This window comes from Trypanosoma cruzi, genomic scaffold (assembly GCF_000209065.1).
Source record: "Trypanosoma cruzi strain CL Brener 1047053516769 genomic scaffold, whole genome shotgun sequence".
NCBI classification, from domain to species: Eukaryota; Euglenozoa; class Kinetoplastea; order Trypanosomatida; family Trypanosomatidae; genus Trypanosoma; species Trypanosoma cruzi.
In genome coordinates this window covers 15,293-39,631 of record NW_001849362.1, presented here as the reverse complement: position 1 = coordinate 39,631, position 24,339 = coordinate 15,293, and the positions used below count along the sequence as shown (strand labels likewise).

The window sequence follows — 24,339 nt, the reverse complement described above, 5'->3', positions numbered from 1 at the left end:
CCTGGATTTAACTTGCTGATGCGGCGTAGATACGTGTTGCGCACGCGCTCTCGGAGCAGGGGGAAGAATTGACTCCTTGTCCGTTGTATTTCTGCCTCACGGTCGGGCGACGGTGACTGTAGATAGCGGGCCTTGCTGTCGGTAGCAATCCGCTCTGCCTCCATGAGAGTGTCGTCCCAAAGCCTGGGACCGTCCTTGTGCATGCCGCGGGGGCAATGTCGTCGATACGAAGTTATAAGCGCTCTCGTGAAAGCCTTAATGCCGGTGGACTGCTTTTATAGTCGTATGCCGGAAGTTGTGCGTCGAAGTCCTTGATGAATAAATCCCACTTGCACTTCCCCCAACTGTAGAAAAACTTAGGTGCCGAAGGGGGTGCCGAAGGTATGGTATCCTTAAATGCCTGATGCAGCGTAAATGTCAGCATATAATGATCGCTAAGCGGCGACACGGAAGCTGACCAATCCGACACAGTCAAATGCTTTGACCACGTCAGATCGATACAGGATCGTTCTCTTGTGCCACGGGCATACGTGATCTCACCAGGGGTGTTAACCAAGGTGAGTCCCGCATCCGTGCACAGTTCTAAAAACTCTGCAGCAACCTCGCTTGGAGAAGTCTCCAAGAATGGCTCCCACTGTGGGTGATGCATGTTGAAATCACCGCACAGCAGGAGCGGCGACGAGGCTGGAAGGCAGTTTACTAACCGCCTGAAGGATTGCGTTACTTGCGGTGGTGGTCTCATATAGGCACTCGCCACAATGAGATCACGGTTCTGGTCCAGAGCAACCTGGACCACCACCACTTCAAGGCTGGTGTCATGCTGGGGGATGGTGAGGGGTATACGCTTGGAGCGGAGAGTTTTCCGCACCAGCACCGCCACACCGCCTCCCTTGCCGATGCGCGACTGTGCATAGAGCACATAATCTCCAGTGTGCATGCTGGCGATCTGCTCCGACGACTTCCAAGTCTCCTGAATGGCTATTATGTCTGCTCCTTGCGCCATTAATGTTGCGAGTTTTGACGGTGTGAGGCAAGAAACGTTCATCTGGAGTACTGCTATGGGGCCTGGGTTCTGCTCAATGTCTCCGCTTAGCAGTAGCTTTTGTCGTTGCGCGTCACATACGGCACGCAAACGGTATGTATAGCGCTGATAAGCGCCGATGGAATTCAGCAGCGAATAGAAATACCGCTCCGCGTGCAGCCATGTAAATGGCTCCATCTGGTGCCCTTCCGACCCGTTTGAGCGGCGCCTCCTGCATCTCCGCATGCAGCGGATGGGCAGCAGGCGCTTAGCTTCCTCTCTAGCAATGAGTACTAGACCCTGGCACCACGTTGAGGTGGCCGGCTGAGCCAGGGCTCGGCAGTCGTTGTGATGTTTTTCATTCTCTCGGCTTTGGCTGGTGTCTTTCGTATTACTGTGCTTCTCTTCACCTTCTTCTCCTTCTTCTTTCCCTGCATAATCGGATTCCGGTGCATTCCTCGGCATCGCCACTTCACCGCCTTTTTGAGCCTCGTTATTTGAAGTATCGGTGGAAGCTGAGGTTGATTCCGGCCCTTCCGTTGGATTTGCTGGTGAATCACCCGCTGGGGCTCCGGTGTTGATCCCATTTCTGCTGCACCGCCCTTCGGTGTTTCTGGAGTTGCTGCTGCCACCTGTTTTTCCGCATCAGGCAACGCTTCGGGTAGCTGTGTTGAGGAATCGACGGCCTTATTTGGATCGCCAGCGTACTTCTTGCAAATCTCCTCAGCTTTAGGGCCCCGACATTTACTCGGCGTCTCATCGCCATTGCCACAAATCTCCTTCATCGATTCATGCATACACATCTTAAACCCCAACACATCCAACATTCCTTCCTTCGTATTTTTTTCCTCGCAATCCACCTCAGCCTCAGGATACCAAGTTAAGACCATATCCTCCTCCACAACACCTCTGTCACTGACAAGGCCATAAGCCGCTGGCACCACAACACAACACCACAGCACGCAGAGGGCACACACCAGCAGCACACGGCCAGTCATCATCGCCAGCACTCCTGTCACTTGCATGTAGCCTTCAGCACAAAATAACACCACGTCAAAAGAGAGGGAAGCAAAAAGATAGACACGGCCGCTACACCACGCACAGCAACAAATGGCAGCACCCCAGCAGCAGCAGCAGCGCACACACCACGAGACAGATGGAGTCAGTAAGATTGCAGAGCTCGCACACCGCACCGCAAACCACAAGTTTAAAAAGCAATAAAAAACAATAATTAAAAAACAATAATTAAAGAGAAAAGAAAAACAAACCCAGGGCTCCAGTGCGCATGCTTATGAGTGTGTCCGCGATGCGTTCAACGTGGCGGATGCGGGGCACAACGCGGAGCACACAGCACGGCAGCAGAAGCAAGTGAAGCAAAACAAGATCATTATTTTCTCTTATTTTATACAGTGAACCACAACACACGCGCACAAATCCCCGCGGTTGAGTGCTGGCACGCAAAACCCGCACACACCTCTTCAGCCCACAGTGGTGTACGCCAGCGCGGATGCGGCAAGCACCAGCGGGGCACACACCCACGCAGAGCTGCTGAGGCTGCCGTCGATTTCGCGAAGACGTGACGGTGCGCTGGTGGTCGACACAGCTGGTGCCTCTGTAGTCGTAGTACTTGGTGCCTCTGTTGTAGTGGTGGTCGTCGTGGTTGTGGTTGGTGATTTTGTTGTGGCCGTCGTGGTCGTCGCGGCAGCAACTTTGGTTTCTCGATCTGTTTGGTCTGCGGATGTACTCGTGCGGCTTTTTGGCCCTGTCGTACTCCCATCTTCTGCGTGTACAGTATCGATAACATCGCCTGACTGCCGTTTCGGAGCTGTCAAACTTTTTCCACCACCTACGTCAGCCTCTCCCTGTTCCACAGTGGACCCCTTACTTTGCGACTTTGGCGCTGTTGTACCATTTTCATCTTCTGTCGTACCTTTCTTTTCTCCTTCCTGTACCGGCATTTCCGCCTCATTTGATTGCGTTACGGCACCGGAAGAACCTGGGGTCACTGGCACTTTTGTTCCCCTGTCCTCACTGGACCCCGTACCTGAACCCCGTTCCTCATCGGAATCGTCCTCCACTTGCGACTCAGAGGACAAGGTACTCGAGCTGGTGGATTCTTTTACATCTTCAACCTGAGTAGCAGCAATGGTTTCATCCGTAGAATGTGCCACGCACGCGGACGGGCAGCAGCCCAGGGCAAGCAACAACAGGGCGCACAGCAGACGGCACGTCATCATCATCGTGAGTGTGGTCGTTCAGTGGTGTGGAGCTGATCTGCACAGTGAGGGACATGGAGAGCAACAGGGGAGACGAGAGGTGCGGCAGACACACACGGAGGGCACACCACATGAGGAGAGGGCAGCAGCCAGGCATGCACCGTACGCCGCACACCACGCACGACACACACTCCAATCCACGGCAGCAGGCACACACACACAGCCCTGCCGCAACAACAACACACAGATGGAAGAGGGAGAAGCAAACAGGAGCGGCACACAAGGATCCATCGCATGCACATGCGGCGAGAGCGGTCCGTCGTGTCGGCACCCCTCACGGAGGGTGCGCACACACACAAGAAGGTGCAGCGCACACAGCAACACAAAAGCAAAGTAACAATACAAAAAGAAGATCCCCGCACACCACGCGGATTGTTGGTCCACGGGAAGTGCAGCCAATATTCATCACAAAGCAGCTTGTTATCCTGTTTTGGTTGTATGCTGCTACAATAACGAGTGAGTAGCGCAAGGGCCGTCCGTACAAAAGTGGCAAGTATTCCGTCGTGCGGGCTGGGGCAGTCACACACAGTCACAGTCCCAGTTCCCAACGACGAGGGCATTCCCGCAGTGGATGGGGCGGAGTCTCCCGCGGTCCGTCGGGGATCAGCAGCCCGTGGCGTCCGTGATGAGGCGGTGGCGGAAGAGCCTGGTCCATCTCGAGTACCCGCGTTTGTGCTTCCTGAGTGTCTCGCCTGCTGGCATGCTTGGCAACTTCGGTGGCGACCTGCGCGCGAGGCACCTGTTAAGAAGACGGTGGCGCCATTGTGGCATCCGCATGGGAGGCCCTCGCAAACTAATTGTAACGCCAGGCTGAGCACGTCCGGCATGTGCCCTCATACTGTGGACGAAGAAGCGCACTCAGCCGCAGGTTGGGCAGGAGGACGTCAATCCGCCGCTCGCTGGTCGACAAGGAGTCGCGGCGCTCACGTCGGGAAGAGGTTCCGGCGGAGGCAGAGGCGGGCCGGTCACCGCAGTGAGGGAGGGACGGCACCACCGACACAGAGGGTTCCTTGTGATCCGCAGGGCGCGTGCAGGCCTGTCGAAGAGTGGGCAGGAGTCGCATCGCGCCTGTGCGCGGTGCCGCCACTCGGGTACCGATGTCCGGGTCAACACCAGGAATAGAGTCCTCGCCACACCGACAGGCGCCTGTCACGCGGTGTGCGCGCCTTCCTTTTCCTCCTGGGCATCCTTCCGTTATAACCTCTTGACGGCGGTAAGGAAGTCCACGTGCCAGGCATTGACGCAGTCCTGCGAGAGGGATCGTGCAATCGTGGCTTGTTTGTCAGCGGCCTCACTGCGTGGAATACCGCAGTGTGATGGGGAAAATGTGAAGCCAGCTGTGTGACCTCGATCCGCCAGTGAATGCGGCACAGTACAAATCTCCTTGCTGACGTCGTCGTGCACCGCCAGCGAGCCAAGGCGGAGTGACTCCATCGCCGAGAGGGAGTCTGTGGCAAAAGGAACTCGCGTGGGCGATTTGGATGCTGCTGCCAGGCGGGGAACTGGGAAGTGTCCGAGGCCATGCTCAGTGACAGGACACTCCGCTCGGCAGTGCGGGCAAGGCTGCAAGCAGCTGCGCGGTGAGGCCCCACAGGGAGCTCGGCTGTCCGGGGATTAAAGTGGCAGCGCAGCGGATCCAGACGCACGCGCAGCAAGAGGCGACGAGCCGTCCACCGCCAACACAGTTTCCATCGAATAACAACACGTTGGCCATGAATAGGACACGTATGCCCGCACTGCCGTGGGCACGGGCAGCGGCCCCGATTCACTCAGCAACAGTGATCTAAAGCCCTTGGATGGTACAACAGCCACGCCTGAGCCCATCACAGCCCTAGCAAATGTTGAACGAGTGGTAACGTGTCGGGTGGCGCTGACACCTCACAGGATTATTTGCGCACAACGTCTGGAAAATCAGAGATCCCATCGGAGTACGACGCAGCATCGCTTGTGAGCAACGGTTTTTGTGAGCAGGGGCATCTCACGGATTTGTTGGCTATGGCCGAAATTGGTGACATCGCCGTGCATGGGTGTGCGTCTCGGGTGACGTTGCTTTTGATTCTGGGGCTGTGGGGCACTGCGGCGTTTTGCTGAATTGTGAGGGAGGGTGGAATTGCGGCTTTTTGTGGAACAATAACTGTGCAGCTTGCCAGCATCACTAAATGAGTTGTGTCAATAATTTAAGTTTTTTTATTTTCTTTATTTATTTGTTTTTGCTGCTTTTGCCCTATTGGAATAATCAGCATCCCTGTGTTTTTCCCCAATGCCTGTTTGCTGCACTTCGTCATGAGTGACGTGCTTCTCCTCTTGTTTCCTTCCGTTGCCCACACGCGGTGCCGGCCTCATTGCTGTGCGTCCCACGGACTGCACGAAAGGAGGATTGGAAGAAAAGACTGGGTGACGCACGAAATGTGAGGAGAGTTGTGTGGACTCACGGAAAAGCACGATATTTTTTGATTTTTTACTGCGGACATTACGTATACAAAAACTAGTGGTCGTTTACGTTGCGCTGCTTGGCACATACAATAAAGGACGTCCCTGATCGATTTTTTATTTTTTACTTTTTGGGAATTTTACCGGACTCTCAACTCTGCTGTTGTGCCTTTTTTACTGCTTTTTTAACTTTTGGTTTGGGGAGCGGTGTGCGAGCTCTGCAATCGTACTGATTCCAACTGCCTCATGGTGCGTGCATTGCCATTTGTTGCTGTGCGTGGTGTAGCGGCTGTGTCTATCTTTTTGCTTCTGCTCTGCGTTGACGTGGTGTTACTTTTGCTGAAGGCTGCACGCAAGTGACAGGAGTGATGACGATGATGACGACTGGCCGTGTGCTGCTGGTGTGTGCCCTCTGCGTGCTGTGGTGCGGTGCCGGCGGTAGATGTGACGAGGAGGTGGTGGAGATTCCTGCCGGTGGTGGTAAAGTTGCTGTGGGGTCGACTTGAACTTCAACGCCGGGATCAGATAGCTCAGATCCAACAAAAGGTTTGCCCAAGGTTAATCAATAAACAGAAAAGTCTGAAGGAAAATCTTTGGAAGGAAAAGAAGTTAAAAATGATCAACTGTTTGTTGCTCCTGGAGTGGAGGGTGAAGATAGAAGCTCTTCAGAGCAATTAGAAGAACGTTTGAAAAATGCTCCAGAACAAGGAAGAACAAAGCCAGAAATACAAAATAAAGAAAAGGAAGTAGGGCAACCGCCAAAAGCGCAATTAAATGTACTACAGCAACCGCAGCCACACACTCCTGCCTCAGAAAGGGGTGAAGGTGTTGGCGAGAACAGTAAGGGTGGAGAAGGTCAGTCCTCATTGGAAGTGGAAAATAGTGGAAACGAGGATCCACACAACCCCAGAGAAGAAGACTTATTAAACAGTCCAGGTACAAAATCAGAAAGCAGTGAACCGGTCCAAACGACAGTGCCAAACACAGTACCGCCGGAGCACAAAACCCAAAATGAAGTGTTAACTCCGGAACAAAAGACGAATGAAAGCCAAAGCACGGATACATCCACGAACCTACCCGAACCACAAAAGGAAAATAAAGAATATTCTGCCTCCACGGAAGGTACGGCGCAGAGTACATCAACTGGCAGTAAAGAACAAGAAACTGAGCCATCTACAAGCGAAGAACCTTCCCCTTTTGAGGAGGAACACTCCACAGGGACGAAGACATCCGAGGATGCTCGAACTCCGGATGCTGCAGCGACAGAAAAACGCCAAACCGTAAATAAGGAAAGGGTTGGCGACAGTGACAGCAGCGCCGCGGTCTCCCACACCACATCCCCTCTTTTGCTTCTTCTTTTCGTTGCGTGTGCTGCTGCTGCTGCGGTGGTGGCCGCGTGAGAGTGAGGGAGAGAGAGCCGTGCACCGCCCGCACACACACTCGTCCTTCTCTCTCTGTGTGTGTGTGTCCCCTTGCATGGACTCTCGCCCTCACCTCACCCCACGAGGCACACACATAATGTGCCCATTGTATATATGCATGCACACCCATGCAGGCCCGTTGGTGCTCTATTTTGCACGACACGCACCGCTGCCGTCCTGCCTGGCTGCATGGGCGGAGCACCGTAACTGTTTCTGTTTTGTTTTTATTGCATTGAGTGGGCGACCTCTCTCTCTCTCCCTCTGTGTGTGTTTTGCTTTACGGGAGCAATGAGAGTGTGTGTGCGCTGGTCGTCCCACGCTGCGGCTTTTTGTTTTATTGTTTTGTTTTTTATTGTGGTGTGGTTGAGTGCACCCATTCCATTACGCTTTTATTTAATTATTGGCTTTCTTTGACGGTGGATGCCTAAATTGTTTGCTTTTTGTGTATTATTATACTGTTCCTTTATTGTTGAGAGAGTGCCAGCCTCTTGTATTCTTGTAACGCCACTGAGTTTTTTTTTTGACATGCGCCATGCGTCATTTGATTCACGTTACTCTGCGGCCTGCATTGCTTTTGGTTCTGCTTGTGATGATGTTTGTGCTGTGATTTGTTGGCGGGTGTCTTGCTGTCAGTCTGACTTATCCTTCGTTTCTTGACGGTTTGTTGCGTACTGACGGTGCGTGGGCGTCTCTGGTGATAATGAGGGCCGCATGTCTCAGAGCGCAGGATGCGTCGCGGGTGTGCGGCGTCGTTTGGAAGTACCGATGGGTGGCCATCCGCATCCAGGCGTCATCAACGGACTGTGAGGGCAGCAGGAGGCACTGCGGCTTCTTTTGGCTTTGCACAAAGAGTTTATTGGACGGTGCGTTTGTTTTCAATCTTTGCAGCTCTTGTGGGGAAGGTGGGAGGCTGAGGGCATCAGGACTGAATTCATTTGAGTGGCTGCGTTCCGTTGACTTGCGGCCAGTCGTGGCACTCTTTTGGGGTTTGGCAGCCCGTCTCTTTTGTTAACTTCCCACCGCAGCAGGTGGAGGCCACCGATCCGAGGAACATTTGTTTGACTGCGTGTGAGCCGCTGCCGTGCGTGGTGCATGGACGATGTGATTGTGTGGGGAGGCGCGTTGGGGTGACGAATACTTCTGTTTGGCGTGTCGCGGTGTGTCGGAATGATGTTCGGATGACATGTGAAGGGTGTTGTTTGTGATTTGTGTGTCTTCTCTGGTGGAGCCGACATGTGTGCGGGGATTGTGGCATTGCTGGCTGACAGCTCCACGTCACTTTTCAGCATTCCTGGATGTGCTGAGGAATGACGGCTGGCGACCAGCGTGTTGTTGCTGCCGGTGGGAATAAGTGCATGAGGAATGGGCCATTTTCTCTTTTCCGTGCTGGAGCCGATGAACTGGCACGAGGGCACCGGCTGCAGGCTGGCTGCCAGCACGTGTGAGCAGCGGATCCATGCACACACCGACGCTCATCGCAAGAGCTTGTGCGATCATAGTGGCTTTTGTGGCGTGCTTTTGTGAACGTCAGCCCATCGAAGAATGTGTGAAGCAAACGGCTGACTGCACAAGAGGAAAATAAGTGCGTGCACTGTGCCGTGTTTCAGCGTCGATGGCAGAGCGGCAGGAAGCCCGTGCTGGCAACTGAGATCTTTGCGTGGCAAGGGATGTCGGTGTTGATTTTGGATCATCGAGGGTGAAGTGATTTTGCTGCTGCCCGTTTGTGTGGCCACTCCGGCAGAGGGCGGACACAACAGGGAGGGATGCAGGCGCCGCGTGTGTGTGCGCTGGTGCCATGCAACAGTGTCACAACAAACATGCTGCGACTCGGTGACCCTCACATCGCTGTGGTCCTCACGAGCAGCCGAGGCACGGCCCACATCGATGCATTTAGTGGACAGAGTGAGGCATCTTTTGAGGCGCAGCAGGGAACAGGATGTGTTGACGCAGCCACGACGTGCATGGAGTGTCACGATGGCACAGTGAGCTGTGGCTGGTGGAATAATTGCTTCTCGGATGCAACAGAGAGAGAGAGAGCTGCTGGCGTCGTTGCTGCCTTTTGTGGCCTCCCATGCCGATTATTGTCTGTCCGCTGATCATGGGTGGTGTGCCTCCACTAGTGACGTCGTCTGCAGGCATTTCAGAGCACCAGTGAAACACACATCACGTCGCATGCTTTGGCAGTGGACATGGTGTCGTGCATGCAGCCGGCATTATTTTGCCCGACTCCTTTTCACTGCCTTGCGACAAATAGATGCGTCTCCGCCCGAGTCATTCACTGCAGCTCCGTGTGCTGTACTGCCAGCACAAGACTCTCCTGTTGTCTGGCGCCTGGCTGACAGTCAAGCACCACTGCGTTGGGACATGCAAGGATGTGGACTGCCGCTCACGGTGTTGGGCACCGCTGTTTGGATGCGGCGGCCACACGAGCGGATGTATTGTGGCACAATCAAATGCGTGAAATACGCGGAGTCACAGCGACTGCGATAATATCAGCGGTGTGGCACCACGGAATATGTGAGGGGGGTGATGCATGATGAATCACGGTGGGCGGCATGCGAGGGAAGTGCACCGCGACGGAGCGTCATCCCGCCCTCGGCCTGCAGGGGAATGTACGCCCACAAAATATATGGACGAGACACCACCAAACACACATGCCCTTCTGTGCAGCAATAAATAGGAGCGAAGGTGCGTTCTGGTGCGTGGGAGTCCACTCACATATTTTCATTTCCACCGCAATAAACGGTGAGGAATCAGGTGCCACAGCAACGAAAGGAAACACAAACATCTACTGCAGCACTTCACCAGCGAAAGGCAGGAACAACACAAACCGAATTGTTGGCTGCACCAACACAAGAAACATTCACAAGAGGAAACAAATAATTGTGCACCTTGCGGAAATTCTTGAAACACACGATCCAGGCATGAAGGTTTGCTCTCTGCAAAAATGAAAAAAAGCATGCAGGCATCCGCCAACATCCGAACAGAAACACAAATAAACGATTGCTTGCATTATTCCATTCCTTGCGCTTGTTTTTTTTTTCCTGTTGCGTGTGCGGCTGCTGCGGTGGTGGCCGGGCCTGCATGAGGTGGTCTGCGATGAATGTGGACGAAGGCATGCGGCAAATGAACTGTTTTTGTGATGAACATTGGCTGCGCTTCCCGTGGACCAACAATCCGCGTGGTGTGCGGGGATCTCCTTTTTGTATTGTTACTTTGCTTTTGTGTTGCTGTGTGCGCTGCACCTTCTTGTGTGTGTGCGCACCCTCCGTGAGGGGTGCCGACACGACGGGCCGCTCTCGCCGCATGTGCATGCGGTGGAGCCTTGTGTGCCGCTCCTGTTTGCTTCTCCCTCCTCCATCTGTGTGTTGGTGTTGCGGCAGGGCTGTGTGTGTGTGTGTGCCTGCTGCCGTGGATTGGAGTGTGTGTCGTGCGTGGTGTGCGGCGTACGGTGCATGCCTGGCTGCTGCCCTCTCCTCATGTGGTGTGCCCTCTGTGTGTGTCTGCCGCACCTCTCGTCTCCCCTGTTGCTCTCCATTTCCCTCACTGTGCAGATCAGCTCCACACCACTGAACGACCACACTCATGATGATGACGACGTGCCGTCTGCTGTGCGCCCTGTTGGTGCTTGCCCTGTGCTGCTGCCCGTCCGTGTGCGTGGCACATTCTACGGATGAGACCATTGCTGCTACTCAGGTTGAAGATGTAGAAGAACCCACCAGCTTGAGTTCTTTGTCCTCTGAGTCGCAAGTGGAGGACAATTCCGATGAGGAACCGGGTTCAGATACGGGGTCCAGTGAGGACAGGGGAACAAAAGTGCCAGTGACCCCAGGTTCTTCCGGTGCCGTAGTGCAATCAAATGAGGCGGAAATGCCGGTACAGGAAGGAGAAAAGAAAGGCACGACAGAAGATGAAAATGATACAACAGCATCACAGTCGCGAAATAAAGGGTCCACTGTGGAACAAGGAGAGGCTGACGTAGGTGGTGTAAAAGGTTTGACAGCTCCGAAACGGCAGTCAGGCGATGTTATCGATACTGTACACGCAGAAGATGGGAGTACGACAGGGCCACAAAGCCGCACGAGTACATCCGCAGATAAAGCAGACCAGGAGGTCAAGGATGCTGCCCAGACGACCACAACCACGACCACTACAAAGGCACCAACCACGACCACTACAACACAGGCACCAAGCACTACGACTACAGAGGCGCCAACCACGACGTCCACCAGCGCACCGTCACGTCTTCGGAGTGTCGACGGCAGCCTCAGCAGCTCTGCGTGGGTGTGTGCCCCGCTGCTGCTCGCCGCATCCGCGCTGGCGTACACCACTGTGGGCTGAAGAGGTGTGTGCGGGCTGTGCGTGCCAGCACTCAACCGCGGGGATTTGTGCGTGTGTGTTGTGTTTCACTGTATAAAATAAGAGGAAATAATGATCTTGTTTTGCTTCACTTGCTTCTGCTGCCGTGCTGTGTGCTCCGCGTTGTGCCCCGTATCCGCCACGTTGAACGCATCGCGGACACACTCACAAGCATGCGCACTGGAGCCCTGGGTTTGTTTTTCTTTTTTAATTATTGTTTTTTAATTATTGTTTTTATTGCTTTTTAAACTTGTGGTTTGCGGTGTGGTGTGCGAGCTCTGCAATTGTACTGATTCCATCTGTCTCGTGGTGTGCGCGCTGCTGCTGGGGTGCTGCCATTTGTTGCTGTGCGTGGTGTAGCGGCTGTGTCTCCTTTGTTTTTCTCGTGCTATCGCAGGTTGGCTCCGCAGCGTTAGGCGACTCCACTGTTTGTGATGATGACTGGCCGTGTGCTCTGCGTCCTGTTGGCTCCTGCAGTGATGCGCAGCTGCTCGTGCGTGTGCGTGAGGGCTGCTGCGACGGGGTGCGTGTGCGGCCGCGGGTGATGGCGCGGTGACTGCTGGGCACGCGGAAGCTGTGATGGCTGCGGAAGGTGGACCCGTGGCCGGTGGCTCTGGTCGAAAGGGGAATGTGAACTCTGAGGGCAATAGCAATCAGGAAGACGAGGAGGGTGGAGGAAACACCGCGGGTGAGGGCCCCAATCCCACCTCGGCAGGACCACTCACTGCTCCGACGAGGCAGGACCAATCCAGCAGCAACCCACTGCGAAGTGGCACTTGCAATCCGTCCGGCACTGGCAGCGCGTCTGCTGCTCGGATGCGTGCAAGTGGACCGGAGTCTTTGGGCGGAGGGCACGCTGCAGGCACAACATCCCCACGCTCCGACGCGTCTCAGCAGGCAGCGGGTGGAGTGCATGCTGGTGGCGGGAGGACCTCCCAGGGCAGTCAGGCTTCGGAACAGACCGTCACGGGACAGTCACAGGCGCCGGGGACGGCGAAGGAAGCACCGCAGGGCGATGAAGGAGGAGAACCCGGAGCGCAACACGAGGCCGACCAAACCACAAAAATCACTGTGGTGGCCTCTTGCGCAAAAACAGCGGTGGAAAAGGAGAGCCGCCAGCGGGATCGCAAGATGCACCACGTCTCTACAGTGGCGGGAATGCCCATTATTATTATTTTTCCCTGCTCTTACCGACATGTCTAGCCGCACGATGTCATCAGGGTGCCGAGGAGGTGGTCGAGCAGCGACATGAGTTTCCTGTTATGAGGCAGCTGCCATTGGGAGAAGCTTTCGGTGCGAAGGTCCTTCTTGATGCCCAGCCGTTGGCGCACAGCCAGAGCGTCTGTACATTCTGGAAGCAGATGGTGCAGTGTTTTCTGCGGGCTAATTGTTGCGCTTGTGGAGGCTGGCTGATCCTGCGACAGCAGTGATTGCCTCCTGGCACTGCTGCTGCGGTGCCGATCAGCGTCTGGGTTTTGTGCGCGGCGATTTCTGTGCTGTGCGGTGCTTTTTTTGTGTGGGGAGGACCGTGTCGCAGCAATCGCGGTGGATGTCGGGAAGCGGTGGAGGGCGTTCCGGATGAAAGCACCGACAGTGACCGATGTGGTTCTTGTGTCCCACCAGTGTGGCGTCACAGTGCGAACATTTCCTCTTCCGACGCTGTGTGGAGGGCCGTCTCTCCACAGGCGGTGCGTCGGCCTCCCTTGTCGTCGGGGGAACAGCGTCCGTCCCGGTGCGGTGGGATCGTCGTTGGAGCGCATGAAAGCGGAGTGTTCCGGTGAGATGTTGCGGAAACGGCGTTGGTTCGTGCAGTCTCTCACAGTCCAGTACAGGCGACCCCAGAGCTCGGATTCCCCGCACCCTTCCCGTGCAGTGTGTATCTGTTCCTGTCAGTCGAGGGCTTCCTGAGTGATAAGGTCCTTGCCGCCTGGATCTGATGGCCTGGCGCCGCCAAGCAGGTAGTGGTGGGTGTCCTGATGCATGGTACTACGCCACCTGTTGGTGAGCTGGGTGTTAATGCATGACAGCAGGTCCGTGTGCCACATGGGTGCTATTCCATGCTCCGTGTATTGCCCGGTTGCCGTGGTCTGCGTCTAATGATCTGCAGGCTCGTTAACATGTACTCCGCGATGTTCGTAGCAAAACTGCAGCTGCACGGACCAGCCAGCACGCGTCAGCGACAAGAGACGCTGCCAGATCCGATCCTCCGTCCAGTCGGTATGGCTGCGCGGGCCCTTGGTGACGGCGGCTAGAAGGGACTGACTGTCTGTAACCACAAGCAGGGTTTTTGTCTCTGCTGGATACGATGGTCACTCAGCCTTTCCATGGCCGGGAGCAGTGCACGGGATTCCGTCGTGCGGCTGCATGGGCGTGCGCCGCAGTTGGTACTGACCTTCTCTGTTGTCTCCGAGGAATGCAGGGATGAGAGCAGTATGCCAATCCCGGCTGACGTGGGAATGCCGACACCGCTATTCTTCGTAAGTATCCACGGTCCCCAGCGATGATGTTGCGCCTTGTCGCGGTGCTGGGGCTTTGGTTGCGTATAGGAACTCCGCAGCAGGGCGTTGCTGCGAGCACGACGGAGACCAAGGTGACTTCACCCCCCGAGAAGGTTCCACGCCATGCCCGGTGCGGGGAGGTGAGGCGGTCTGCCTGCAGACTGTCGGACAGAACTGCACGACCGTTTCGCAGCGGTCACTCCGTTGATATCGCCCGTGGCGGTGACGTTCACAAGAACCCTGCCACCGAGGAGGATGGCTACATCAATATTTGGCGGCTTAACATTGCAGGCCTCTCGTCCGTGAAAAATATTGCATTTGCTGCGCGATTGGAGCAGCGTCCACCTGACATCGTTCTTCTGCAGGAAATAGGTAACCGTGGTGGCGTGGCGACGAAATTATGTGGCCATAATGACTGCCTTCAGGCCTCACTGGGCGCGGTGGTGGTGTTGCCGTTCTGGTGCGCCACTCTCTACCGTGCGAGCGCCCGTCGCTCCCTGGCACTGACCTCCTGGAGACCATTGCTCTCCGTGTATTTCCGCCGGGCTGTCGCAGCATTTGCGTGGCGAATCTCTACAACCCTCCCACAGCAATTGGTCAATAATCCGCATTTATCAATATCGTTTGTCGCTTGTGCCCGAAGCGATTACCGCGGGTGACCTGAATTTGCATCGTGAACTCTGGGACAGTCATATATACCATCAAGGACTGGAGGCGATAATTTCGCCGCTGTTCTAATCGATATGGATTTTGGGCTGGCAAATTACCCGACACAGGCAACACGGATCACACATCGTAATGCCTCGTCCCCTGACGTGACTGCGTATCGCGCCCTACGCATCTCCCACTGGACATTCGCCCCTTACATGGACTCGGACCACTGCTTAATATCCTACTTGGTAGAGATGGACGATGGCACTCCACGACTAGCAAACACGCTGCCTTGACGGAAGAAAGCCACCTTTGCCCTGCGTAAAGCGGATCGCCCTGCTTTTACATCGTTGTGTGAAACCCTCCTTGCCACCGCGTCCACATGGTTGGATCCTCGCGGAAGCATCTTACGAGCAGCTGAGCGCCATATCCCGCGCGGCAGCCGTGACAGCTCCAAAAAAGATATGGACACACGAAATGGAACAGGCCGAGTCCGCCGCCGAAGCAGCACACGAAGCACACACATTGCCTCACCCGGAGACAGCCTACTTTGAGCCGAATGCACCCGAAAAAGGAGGAACGAAATCAAGCCTTACGCCGTTGCTCCGCTGTGCTTTTGGAAGCCCGCGCGAAAAGACTTGGAGCCTCACCCAGCCCGAGGTGGCGATATCTTCACGGCGTGGCGGCGCCGCACCCTCATCCTCTGGAATCGGTTGTGCTCCGCACTGAACTTGGCCGCGTATGCGCCCTGCCTCGGCAACAGGCAAATCAGCTTGTCCGTCATTTTGTGCGGTTTCACGCGCCATACGGCCTTATACTGCTGCTGCTGCTCGCTGCACTTCTTTGGTTCCTGGTGGCTGGGAAATGGATCGGCCTTTCCCGCCGTATGTACTTGACGTGACCATCCGCGACTCTTTGCCTGGCTCAGCCCCTGGCCCCGGCGACATGTTGAGTGAATTTCTGCACCGTCTCGGCCCCGTTGCGCGTGGCACACTTAGAACGATGATCCACAACTCCTTCGCAAACGGCAGCCTGCCTGGCTCCTGGAAAATGGGAGACGCTATTTCTATCCCCAAGCCTGGGAAGGATCCATGCCGCCCAGAGAGCTACAGAACTATCACGCTACTCTCTGTTTTACCAAAGTTAGCCGAAGGAATGATTCACCGCCGTCTGTCAGCGTTATTGCCGCACCACCCACGTCAATTTCGGATTTGCACCTCCGCTTTCTGCGTCGGACGTGATGGCACTTGTTATCGATAAATTACCCTTGGATTGAATGAGTTTGGCATTGTGGAGTATGAGCGCCCTAGAGACGACGCCCCCACACGACGCCCTCGTCGCCATCGCTTGTGGTCTCGATTGATTTTCCGACTGCGTTCGACACCACTGACCATGGGAAGTTATTCTGCATGCTTGACAGACTTCCGTGCCTTGGCCTCGAACCAAACGCTGGCTGCACAACTACCTGCGGGGCCGCTATGTTAGGGTATGCACTCGTGAACAGCACTCCCGGAAACAACTTGCCTCAGCTGGAGCACCGCAAGGCGGCGTCCCGGGACCCCAACTCTTCCTCTGCTGTGTGGATGGTCTGCTGCGCCGCCTGGGCAGCATCTATTCTGCCTCCGCATTCATGTACGCTGACGAACACACACTTGTTGCCTCAGGTGCGGACATCCATGCCTGTGCTGCGGCAATGCGACCGCTCTTGTCTCTTGTGGCCACATGGGCTGCCGAGCACAGCCTAAAAATCAACGTCGCTAAGAGCGAAGCTGCTCTATTCTACATCTCTTCACACACACACGGTCTGACGAGGACATGGTCGATCTCCATCTTGTTAGCGGGAACCTGCGTATTCAGTCACGCCCAGTGCGCTTACTGGGCAACACGATTGATCAACTTCTTAATTTTGTTACGCATGCTTCCACCGCTGCAAAGAGGACCATGCCACGCCGCTATCAGCTGCGTCTGGTCGCAGAGGCGGGCGCGTCCCATCACACCATGCGATCCTTTTTGATTGGATGCGTTCATAGTGTGCTATTTCATAATGGCGAGGCAATTCTCCCGTGACTCGCCCCCACTCACCTCCATAATATGGAGGTACGGTACCGCGACGGCGGCATAACATTCTTGGCCTGAGCGCATCTACGGAAGACACATCCGTCTATTTGGAGGCCAATATTCTTCCGCTCCGGAAGATACTTTGGCGTCGTGCACTCACACAATACGAACGCTATATACGCCTCCATGATCACGAGGATTTGCGTTCCCTTATCTACTCGCAACCTATGCCGCCGTCCATGCACAGGAAAGCGGCGACATCAATCCGCCTCTGAGAGATGCTGTTATTAATGGATTGCTACGCGTCTGTGACATTATTGGGACACCCCACAACCACATTCGCGCCTCTTGCCCAACATCGAATTTTTCCCTGGGACACTGTGATCTGCAACAAGGTGAGATTTTATCAGCCACTGTTTGCCGAAGACGCCTCTGACGATGTCGGGCGCACGGCTTTTTATTCTGCTCACTCCTCTTTGGGGGATTGTGATTTTGAACTGTGGACGGACGGTCCTTCATATCTCGCTGCACTCGCATCTGGATCCGCTGCGCTATTATATGACTCCACCACGACAAATGATCTCCCTGTGGAGGTACATCGTGCAGCAGCTGGCAGCCTCGCATGCTCATATAGGGCAGACTGCCTTGCGATCGAAAATGTTTTTAGACATCTCATACCTCCTTGTCTGGAACATCCCAATCGCCCACACGAATGCTGGAGGAAACGGACTCCCTCTCGGCAATGGAGGCACCCCGCGTTGCCCACCGACCGTGCGAGACCGCGATACTGAGCAAATTTGGATTATGCTGCTTTCCTTGGTGAAGCGAGGTCACCCTGTGGATTTTATATTTCCCATCACACTGCGGTATTCCACGCAATGAGGCCGCTGACGACGAAGTCACGATTGCACGATCCCTCTCGCAGGACTGCGTGAATGCCTGGCACGTGGACTTCCTCACTGCAGTGAAGAGGTTATAATGGAAGGATGCCCAGGAGGAAAAGGAAGGCGCGCACACCGCGTGACAGGCGCCTGTCGGTGTGGCGAGGACTCTATTCCTGGTGCTGACCCGGACATCGGTCCCCGAGTGGCGGCACTGCGCACAGGCGCGATGCGACACCCGCCCACTCTTCGACAGGCCTGCACGCGCCCTGCGGATCACAAGGAACCCTCTGTGTCGGTGGTGCCGTCCCTCCCTCACTGCGGTGACCGGCCCGCCTCTGCCTCCGCCGGAACCTCTTCCCGACGTGAGCACCGCAACTCCTTGTCGACCAGCGAGCGGCGGATTGACGTCCTCCTGCCCAACCTGCGGCAGAGTGCGCTTGTCCGTCCACAGTATGAGGGCACACGCCGGACGTGCTCAGCCTGGCGTTACAATTAGTTTGCGAGGGCCTCCCATGCGGATGCCACAATGGCGCCACCGTCTTATTAACGGGCGCCTCGCGCGCAGGTCGCCACCGAAGTTGCCAAGCATGCCGGCAGGCAAGACACGCAGGAAGCACAACCGGGTACTCGAGATGGACCAGGCTCTTCCGCCACCGCCTCATCACGGACGCCACGGGCTGCTGATCCCCGACGGACCGCGGGAGACTCCGCCTCATCCACTGCGGGAATGCCCTCGTCGTTGGGAACTGGGACTGCGACTGTGTGTGACTGCCCCAGCCCGCACGACGGAATACTTGCCACTTTTGTACGGACGGCCTTGCGCTACTCACTCGTTATTGTAGCAGCATACAACCAAACAAGATAACAAGCTGCTTTGTGGTGAATATTGGCTGCACTTCCCGTGGACCAACAATCCGCGTGGTGTGCGGGGATCTTCTTTTTTTATTGTTACTTTGCTTTAGTGTTGCTGTGTGCGCTGCACCTTCTTGTGTGTGTGCGCACCCTCCGTGAGAGGTGCCGACACGACGGACCGCTCTCGCCGCATGTGCATGCGGTGGAGCCTTGTGTGCCGCTCCTGTTTGCTTCTCCCTCTTCTATCTGTGTGTTGGTGTTGCGGCAGGGCTGCGTGTGTGTGTGTGCCTGCTGCCGTGGATTGGAGTGTGTGTCGTGCGTGGTGTGCGGCGTACGGTGCATGCCTGGCTGCTGCCCTCTCCTCATGTGGTGTGCCCTCGGTGTGTCTGCCGCACCTCTCGTCTCCCCTGTTGCTCTCCATTTCCCTCACTGTGCAGATCAGCTCCACACCACTGAACGACCACACTCACGATGATGATGACGTGCCGTCTGCTGTGCGCCCTGTTGGTGCTCGCCCTGTGCTGCTGCCCGTCCGTGTGCGTGGCACATTCTACGGATGAAACGGTTGCTGCTACTCAGGTTGAAGATGTAAAAGAATCCACCAGCTCGAGTACTTTGTCCTCTGAGTCGAAAGTGGAGGACAATTCCGATGAGGAACGGGATTCAGGTACGGGGTCCGATGAGGACAGGGGAACAAAAGTGCCAGTGACCCCAGGTTCTTCCGGTGCCGTAATGCAATCAAATGAGGCGGAAATGCCGGTACAGACAGGAGAAAAGAAAGGTACGACAGAAGATAAAAATGATACAACAGCATCAAATTCGCGAAGTAAGGGGTCCACTGCGGAACAGGGAGAGGCTGACGTAGATGGTGGAAAAGGTTTGACAGCTCCGAAACGGCAGTCAGGCGATGTTATCGATACTGTACACGAAGAAGATGGGAGTACGACAGGGCCACAAAGCCGCACGAGTAAATCCGCAGACCAAACAAATCAAGAAGCCAAAGTTGCTGCCGCGGCGACCACCACCACTACAACAGAGGCACCAAGTACTACGACTACAGAGGCGCCAGCTGTGTCGACCACCAGCGCACCGTCACGTCTTCGCGAAATCGACGGCAGCCTCAGCAGCTCTGCGTGGGTGTGTGCCCCGCTGGTGCTTGCCGTATCCGTTCTGGCGTACACCGCTCTGGGCTGAAGAAGTGTGTGCGGGCTGTGCGTGCCAGCACTCAACCGCGGGGATTTGTGCGCGTGTGTTGTGGTTCACTGTATAAAATAAGAGGAAATAATGATCTTGTTTTGCTTCACTTGCTTCTGCTGCCGTGCTGTGTGCTCCGCGTTGTGCCCCGCATCCGTCACGTTGAACGCATCGCGGACACACTAATAAGCATGCGCACTGGAGCCCTGGGTTTGTTTTTCTTTTTAATTATTGTTTTTTATTGCTTTTTAAACTTGTGGTTTGCGGTGCGGTGTGCGAGCTCTGCAATCGCACTGATTCCATCTGTCTCGTGGTGTGCGCTGCTGCTGCTGCTGGGGTGCTGCCATTTGTTGCTGTGCGGTGGCTGTGCGTGGTGTAGCGGCCGTGTCTATCTTTTTGCTTTTCTCTCTGTTGACGTGGTGTTACTTTTGCTGAAGGCTACACGCAAGTGACAGGAGTGCTGGCGATGATGACTGGCCGTGTGCTTCTGGTGTGTGTCCTCTGCGTGCTGTGGTGCGGGTATTCTTTGGTGTCGGCCGATGCCGGGGATGATCGTGAGCATTCCGGCCAAGGTGTTGCTGGGAGTGTTGGTCAACCTCCTTCCCCAGTTGGGGGTCATGGTGATAATGGAGTTGTCACTGATGGAAGCTCTGTGAGCAGTGGAAGTCACTTGCCGGGTTCTGCTCCTACGGGTGGCAAACCTTCACTTCCCGGTGTTGGTGAGTGTGTGGGTTTAAATGAATCTAAGGATGCCTTAACTCTTGCAAAAGAGGGACATGAAGTCGTACGGGATCAGCATGAATTAGTGCCTCAAGTTTCGCACCACACTGATGCGGGAACAGGAGGGAAAAGCGATCTCAGTGCGCCAGAACAGTCGCCCAACGCAAAAACAGAATTAGAAAATGGTGGTGGTGTTTGTGGTGATGATGCTGCAACTGCGGAGGGTGAAGTAATAACCACCGTGAATGAAGAACAATTGGGCGGATCTTCCACGAGCGACAGCCATCCACCAGCAGCAGACCGAGGGGCGAAGGAGCAGGAAGGCACAGTGGAACAAGCAGCATCAACAGCGGCACTGACGCCAGTGGTGGGGCGAGAAACACCGCCTAAAGGGGACACCGAAGAGGACTCACCGGAGGATAAAGCCGCAACTGGCGCAGGTGTCACACAAGATATACCAGCTGTCAGTCAACAACAAACACATTCTTCATCCACTTCTACAACTGGAAATGGTCCGACTTCTGCTCTAGGAAAAGGGCGCGCTGCGGAGGACATTTCCAACAATAACGAACGATCCGGCAAAGCACTACTGCAAGAAGGAGCGGAACATGAAACTGTTGCTGGAAGCCAATCGCAAGCAATACCAGCAGCCACCGCCCGTAACACACTTGGCACAACCGTTTCTGGCGGCAGCGACAACAGCACCACGATAACTACAGCCGTGCGGTCTGACACTGGCACAGAAGGCACTCCAACCAGCAATCATCCGAACCGACAATCCATTGAAGGCGCTACGTCACCCGGCACGAATTCCGATGGTGAAGCTGCATCAGCCAAAAAATATGATACGGTACCTCAGAGTGCAGGATCCACAGAAGCGCCAACCACAGACAACAAAACACGTGACACAGCTTCTCATGGCGACAGTGACAGCAGCACCGCAGTCTCCCACACCACCTCCCCTCTTTTGCTTCTTCTTCTTCTTGTTTGTGCGGCTGCTGCTGCGGTGGTGGCCGCGTGAGAGTGAGGGAGAGAGAGCCGTGCACCGCCCGCACACACACTCTTCCTTCTCTCTCTGTGTGTGTGTCCCCTTGCATGGACTCTCGCCCTCACCTCACCCCACGAGGCACACACATAATGTGCCCATTGTATATATGCACGCACACCCATGCAGGCCCGTTGGTGCTCTCTTTTGCACGACACGCACCGCTGCCGTCCTGCCTGGCTGCATGGGCGGAGCACCGTAACTGTTTCTGTTTTGTTTTTATTGCATTGAGTGGGCGACCTCTCTCTTTCTCCCTCTGTGTGTGTTTTGCTTTACGGGAGTAATGAGAGTGTGTGCGCTGGTCGTCCCACGCTTCGGCTTTTTGTTTTGTTTTCCTTTTTGATTTTGTGGTTGAGTGCACCCATTCCGCGGCTGCGTGTGTGTGTGTGTGATGATATGAGTAATTTGCGTGTGTGCTATCTGCCTCTTTCTGCCGTTGCTTTCTTCAGACTCTCTTGTGGCGTACAGCTGCTCCGCAAGTATAGGCGCTGACAAGCACAAACACGCACATACACACATGTCATGCTGAACGTGCTGTGGACCGGTGTCAACGCTGAGGACGTACGCACGCACACGATTCTGGCTGCTGCGGCCTTGAGATGGGGTTGAAGGGAGCTTGCAACGCTTGTCTTTGTTGTGCGTTGTTGAGGATGCCTGAAGTAGGTGCGGAAACGCTCCGCCCAGCAGCTACAGGTGCCGAAGCGTCTTTCTTGTTGTGTTTTTGATGGCGGGGGATTCCTCGGCTGTGCGAGGTGATGTGCGCCGGCGGCGGAGCGGGTGCTTTGCGCTGGAGAGACAACAGTGGAACTATTGGCGGTAGCGCGTGGGTGCTGCGGAGGGCGGCTGTGGTCTTTTGCCACCCGTTAGTTATTTTATGTGTGGGCGTCGCCTGGTGTGTGCTGATGCGTGGCCGAAGCGCCCGCCGTGGCTCCTGCTGGTGGTGACTGTCGCTGTGTTTTCCCGGTGCAGTGATCTTCCTTCTGCTGTTCCGTGTGTCTGTGTGCGTGAGTTGTTGTTGTTGGGAGTGACTGTGGCGGGGATGATGGTGGTGCCACTCACTGTGGATGGGTGGCGGTGCTCGCTGTCTCACCTCTTTGCTTGACATGTTTTCTCTCTCAGCCCCACGCACAAACACGCTAGGAAGGGAAAGCAAACAAGCGCCAAACGCTACTGTGAGATTCGAAGGCTCTGAAAGGACCAACAACACACACAGACCGCCCACACACACATATTTATATGCTCTCACGTGTTGCTGCGGTGAAGGCACCCCGCACACACAACCGTCGCCGCGTGACCGGATCCAGCGGAAGGAGGAGGGAAGGAAGAGAGAGTGAGGCGCAGAGGCCCAAAATGTCCCGGCGTGTGTTTACTACCGCGGTGCTCCTCCTCGTCGTGATGATGTGCTGCAGTACTTGTGGAGGTGTGCAAGCTGATGTGGAGGAACCGTCGTCTGATCCGAAGTTTGAATGGAAGGACGCTAATGACGATGGTGTAACTGTGGAGTCGTTTGGTGTTCCCGGCCTTCTAAATGTGGGGAGTGACGTATTTGCCGTTGCTGAGGCGCAGTGCGAGAAGAATGATGGAGAAGATACCTTTACTGGGATTGCATCCCAACTTCTCACGGAAACAGGTAACGAACCGAAGGAAGTGCTTAAGGATGCCAAGGAGAAAACACTAGTTCTGGAGGAAGGCATATCCTCAGAGGAGAAGACGAGAGTAGATGTGAGTCGACCGACAACAGTTGTGGATGGAGATGATATTTACATGCTTGTTGGGAAATACAGTTGTAAAGGTGGTCAGGAGAGTGGTGCCGATGACTGGGGACTTTTGCTGGTGAAAGGGAACGTCAGTGCTGAAGCACCTAATAAAAAAATTGGCTGGAAAGATACTGAAAGTCTCCCGCGAGGAATTTTTGTCACACAACTTGAGTCCTTGACAGGACTGATTGGAGGCGGCGGATCGGGTGTTAAGACGAAGGACGGTACGTTTGTGTTCCCGCTGGAAGGCACGAAGAAGAAGGATGAAACAGAAGAGGATGGAAAGACCGTTTCGCTGCTCCTGTACACTTTGGATACTTCGAGGAACATTGAGAATTGGGCGCTGTCGAAGGGGATGTCTGCCGATGGCTGCAGTGTTCCCTCCGTCGTGGAGCGGGAGAAGGACAAACTCATGATGATGACTGCGTGTGGTGATGGCCGCCGCAGGGTGTACGAGTCCGGCGACAAGGGGAAGACGTGGACGGAGGCCCTCGGGACACTCTCGCGCGTGTGGGGCAGCAAACAGGACGGAGAAGGGAAGGCCGTTAGGAGCGGGTTCATCACAGCGACAATTGGTGTTGGAGATGATGAGAAGAATGTGATGCTCGTTACTCTGCCGGTGTATTCCAAAGAAAAGGAAAATGAGAAAGAAAAGGGCGTACTCCATCTTTGGCTGACGGACAATACGCACATTGTTGATATTGGGCCGATATCCGGGAAGGACGATGACGCTGCCGCCAGCGCCCTGTTGTACAAAAGTAGTGAAAGTACAACTGATGGTAATAATGAGGAGTTGATTGCACTGTACGAGAAGAAGAAGGGCGATGGAGAATCATCAAACAGTCTTTGGTCTGTGCGTCTGACTGCGCAGCTGCAGCGGGTGAAGGATGTGCTGGAGACGTGGAAGGAAGTGGACGAACGTGTCTCCAAGCTGTGCCCTTCTGAGGGTGCTGTGCAGGCTCCCTCAACTGACAGTGCCTGCAGCACTAAGATCACGGCTGGGCTGGTTGGCTTTTTGTCCGGCAGCTTCTCTGACAACACATGGAGGGACGAGTACCTCGGCGTGAACGCCACAGTAAAGAAGAATGATGTGGCGGAGCAGGTAAAAGGTGGCGTGAAGTTCACAGGGCGTGGAGCGTGGGCGGAGTGGCCCGTTGGCGCGCAGGGGGAGAA

At 55.2% G+C, this 24,339-nt stretch overlaps 9 protein-coding genes and 2 pseudogenes across 9 annotated transcripts, besides 3 other annotated features; 9 read left to right on the top strand and 2 right to left on the bottom strand.

Annotated features, from left to right (window-relative positions):
• Nucleotides 1-24,339: a sequence feature (areas not merged during assembly with more than two copies in the genome that could not be assigned to a particular haplotype).
• Tc00.1047053508313.140 (mucin-associated surface protein (MASP), putative) lies at nucleotides 1,315-2,022 on the bottom strand (the record flags this gene model as incomplete). Its single annotated transcript, XM_806054.1, has 1 exon — nucleotides 1,315-2,022. One exon carries the CDS (start codon nucleotides 2,020-2,022, stop codon nucleotides 1,315-1,317), a length of 708 nt encoding a protein of 235 aa, XP_811147.1.
• Nucleotides 2,500-3,261, bottom strand: Tc00.1047053508313.130 (mucin TcMUCII, putative; the record flags this gene model as incomplete). The annotated part of the gene is made up of 1 exon (XM_806053.1): nucleotides 2,500-3,261. The coding sequence occupies one exon, from the start codon at nucleotides 3,259-3,261 to the stop codon at nucleotides 2,500-2,502; it is 762 nt and encodes a 253-aa protein (XP_811146.1).
• Tc00.1047053508313.122 lies at nucleotides 4,981-5,388 on the top strand (annotated as a pseudogene).
• Nucleotides 5,469-5,503: a sequence feature (AT_rich).
• Nucleotides 6,096-7,127, top strand: Tc00.1047053508313.114 (annotated as a pseudogene).
• Nucleotides 9,165-9,638, top strand: Tc00.1047053508313.100 (uncharacterized protein; the record flags this gene model as incomplete). Its single annotated transcript, XM_806052.1, has 1 exon — nucleotides 9,165-9,638. The coding sequence occupies one exon, from the start codon at nucleotides 9,165-9,167 to the stop codon at nucleotides 9,636-9,638; it is 474 nt and encodes a 157-aa protein (XP_811145.1).
• On the top strand, nucleotides 10,734-11,489 carry Tc00.1047053508313.90 (mucin TcMUCII, putative; the record flags this gene model as incomplete). The annotated part of the gene is made up of 1 exon (XM_806051.1): nucleotides 10,734-11,489. The coding sequence occupies one exon, from the start codon at nucleotides 10,734-10,736 to the stop codon at nucleotides 11,487-11,489; it is 756 nt and encodes a 251-aa protein (XP_811144.1).
• Nucleotides 11,711-11,746: a sequence feature (AT_rich).
• Tc00.1047053508313.80 (uncharacterized protein) lies at nucleotides 12,087-12,710 on the top strand (the record flags this gene model as incomplete). Its single annotated transcript, XM_806050.1, has 1 exon — nucleotides 12,087-12,710. One exon carries the CDS (start codon nucleotides 12,087-12,089, stop codon nucleotides 12,708-12,710), a length of 624 nt encoding a protein of 207 aa, XP_811143.1.
• Tc00.1047053508313.60 (uncharacterized protein) lies at nucleotides 18,051-18,440 on the top strand (the record flags this gene model as incomplete). The annotated part of the gene is made up of 1 exon (XM_806049.1): nucleotides 18,051-18,440. The coding sequence occupies one exon, from the start codon at nucleotides 18,051-18,053 to the stop codon at nucleotides 18,438-18,440; it is 390 nt and encodes a 129-aa protein (XP_811142.1).
• Tc00.1047053508313.40 (mucin TcMUCII, putative) lies at nucleotides 18,922-19,644 on the top strand (the record flags this gene model as incomplete). Its single annotated transcript, XM_806048.1, has 1 exon — nucleotides 18,922-19,644. The coding sequence occupies one exon, from the start codon at nucleotides 18,922-18,924 to the stop codon at nucleotides 19,642-19,644; it is 723 nt and encodes a 240-aa protein (XP_811141.1).
• Tc00.1047053508313.30 (mucin-associated surface protein (MASP), putative) lies at nucleotides 20,111-21,385 on the top strand (the record flags this gene model as incomplete). Its single annotated transcript, XM_806047.1, has 1 exon — nucleotides 20,111-21,385. The coding sequence occupies one exon, from the start codon at nucleotides 20,111-20,113 to the stop codon at nucleotides 21,383-21,385; it is 1,275 nt and encodes a 424-aa protein (XP_811140.1).
• On the top strand, nucleotides 22,646-24,339 carry Tc00.1047053508313.14 (trans-sialidase, putative; the record flags this gene model as incomplete). The annotated part of the gene is made up of 1 exon (XM_806055.1): nucleotides 22,646-24,339. A coding segment is annotated over one exon (1,694 nt), but the record flags the coding sequence as incomplete, so codon positions are not given.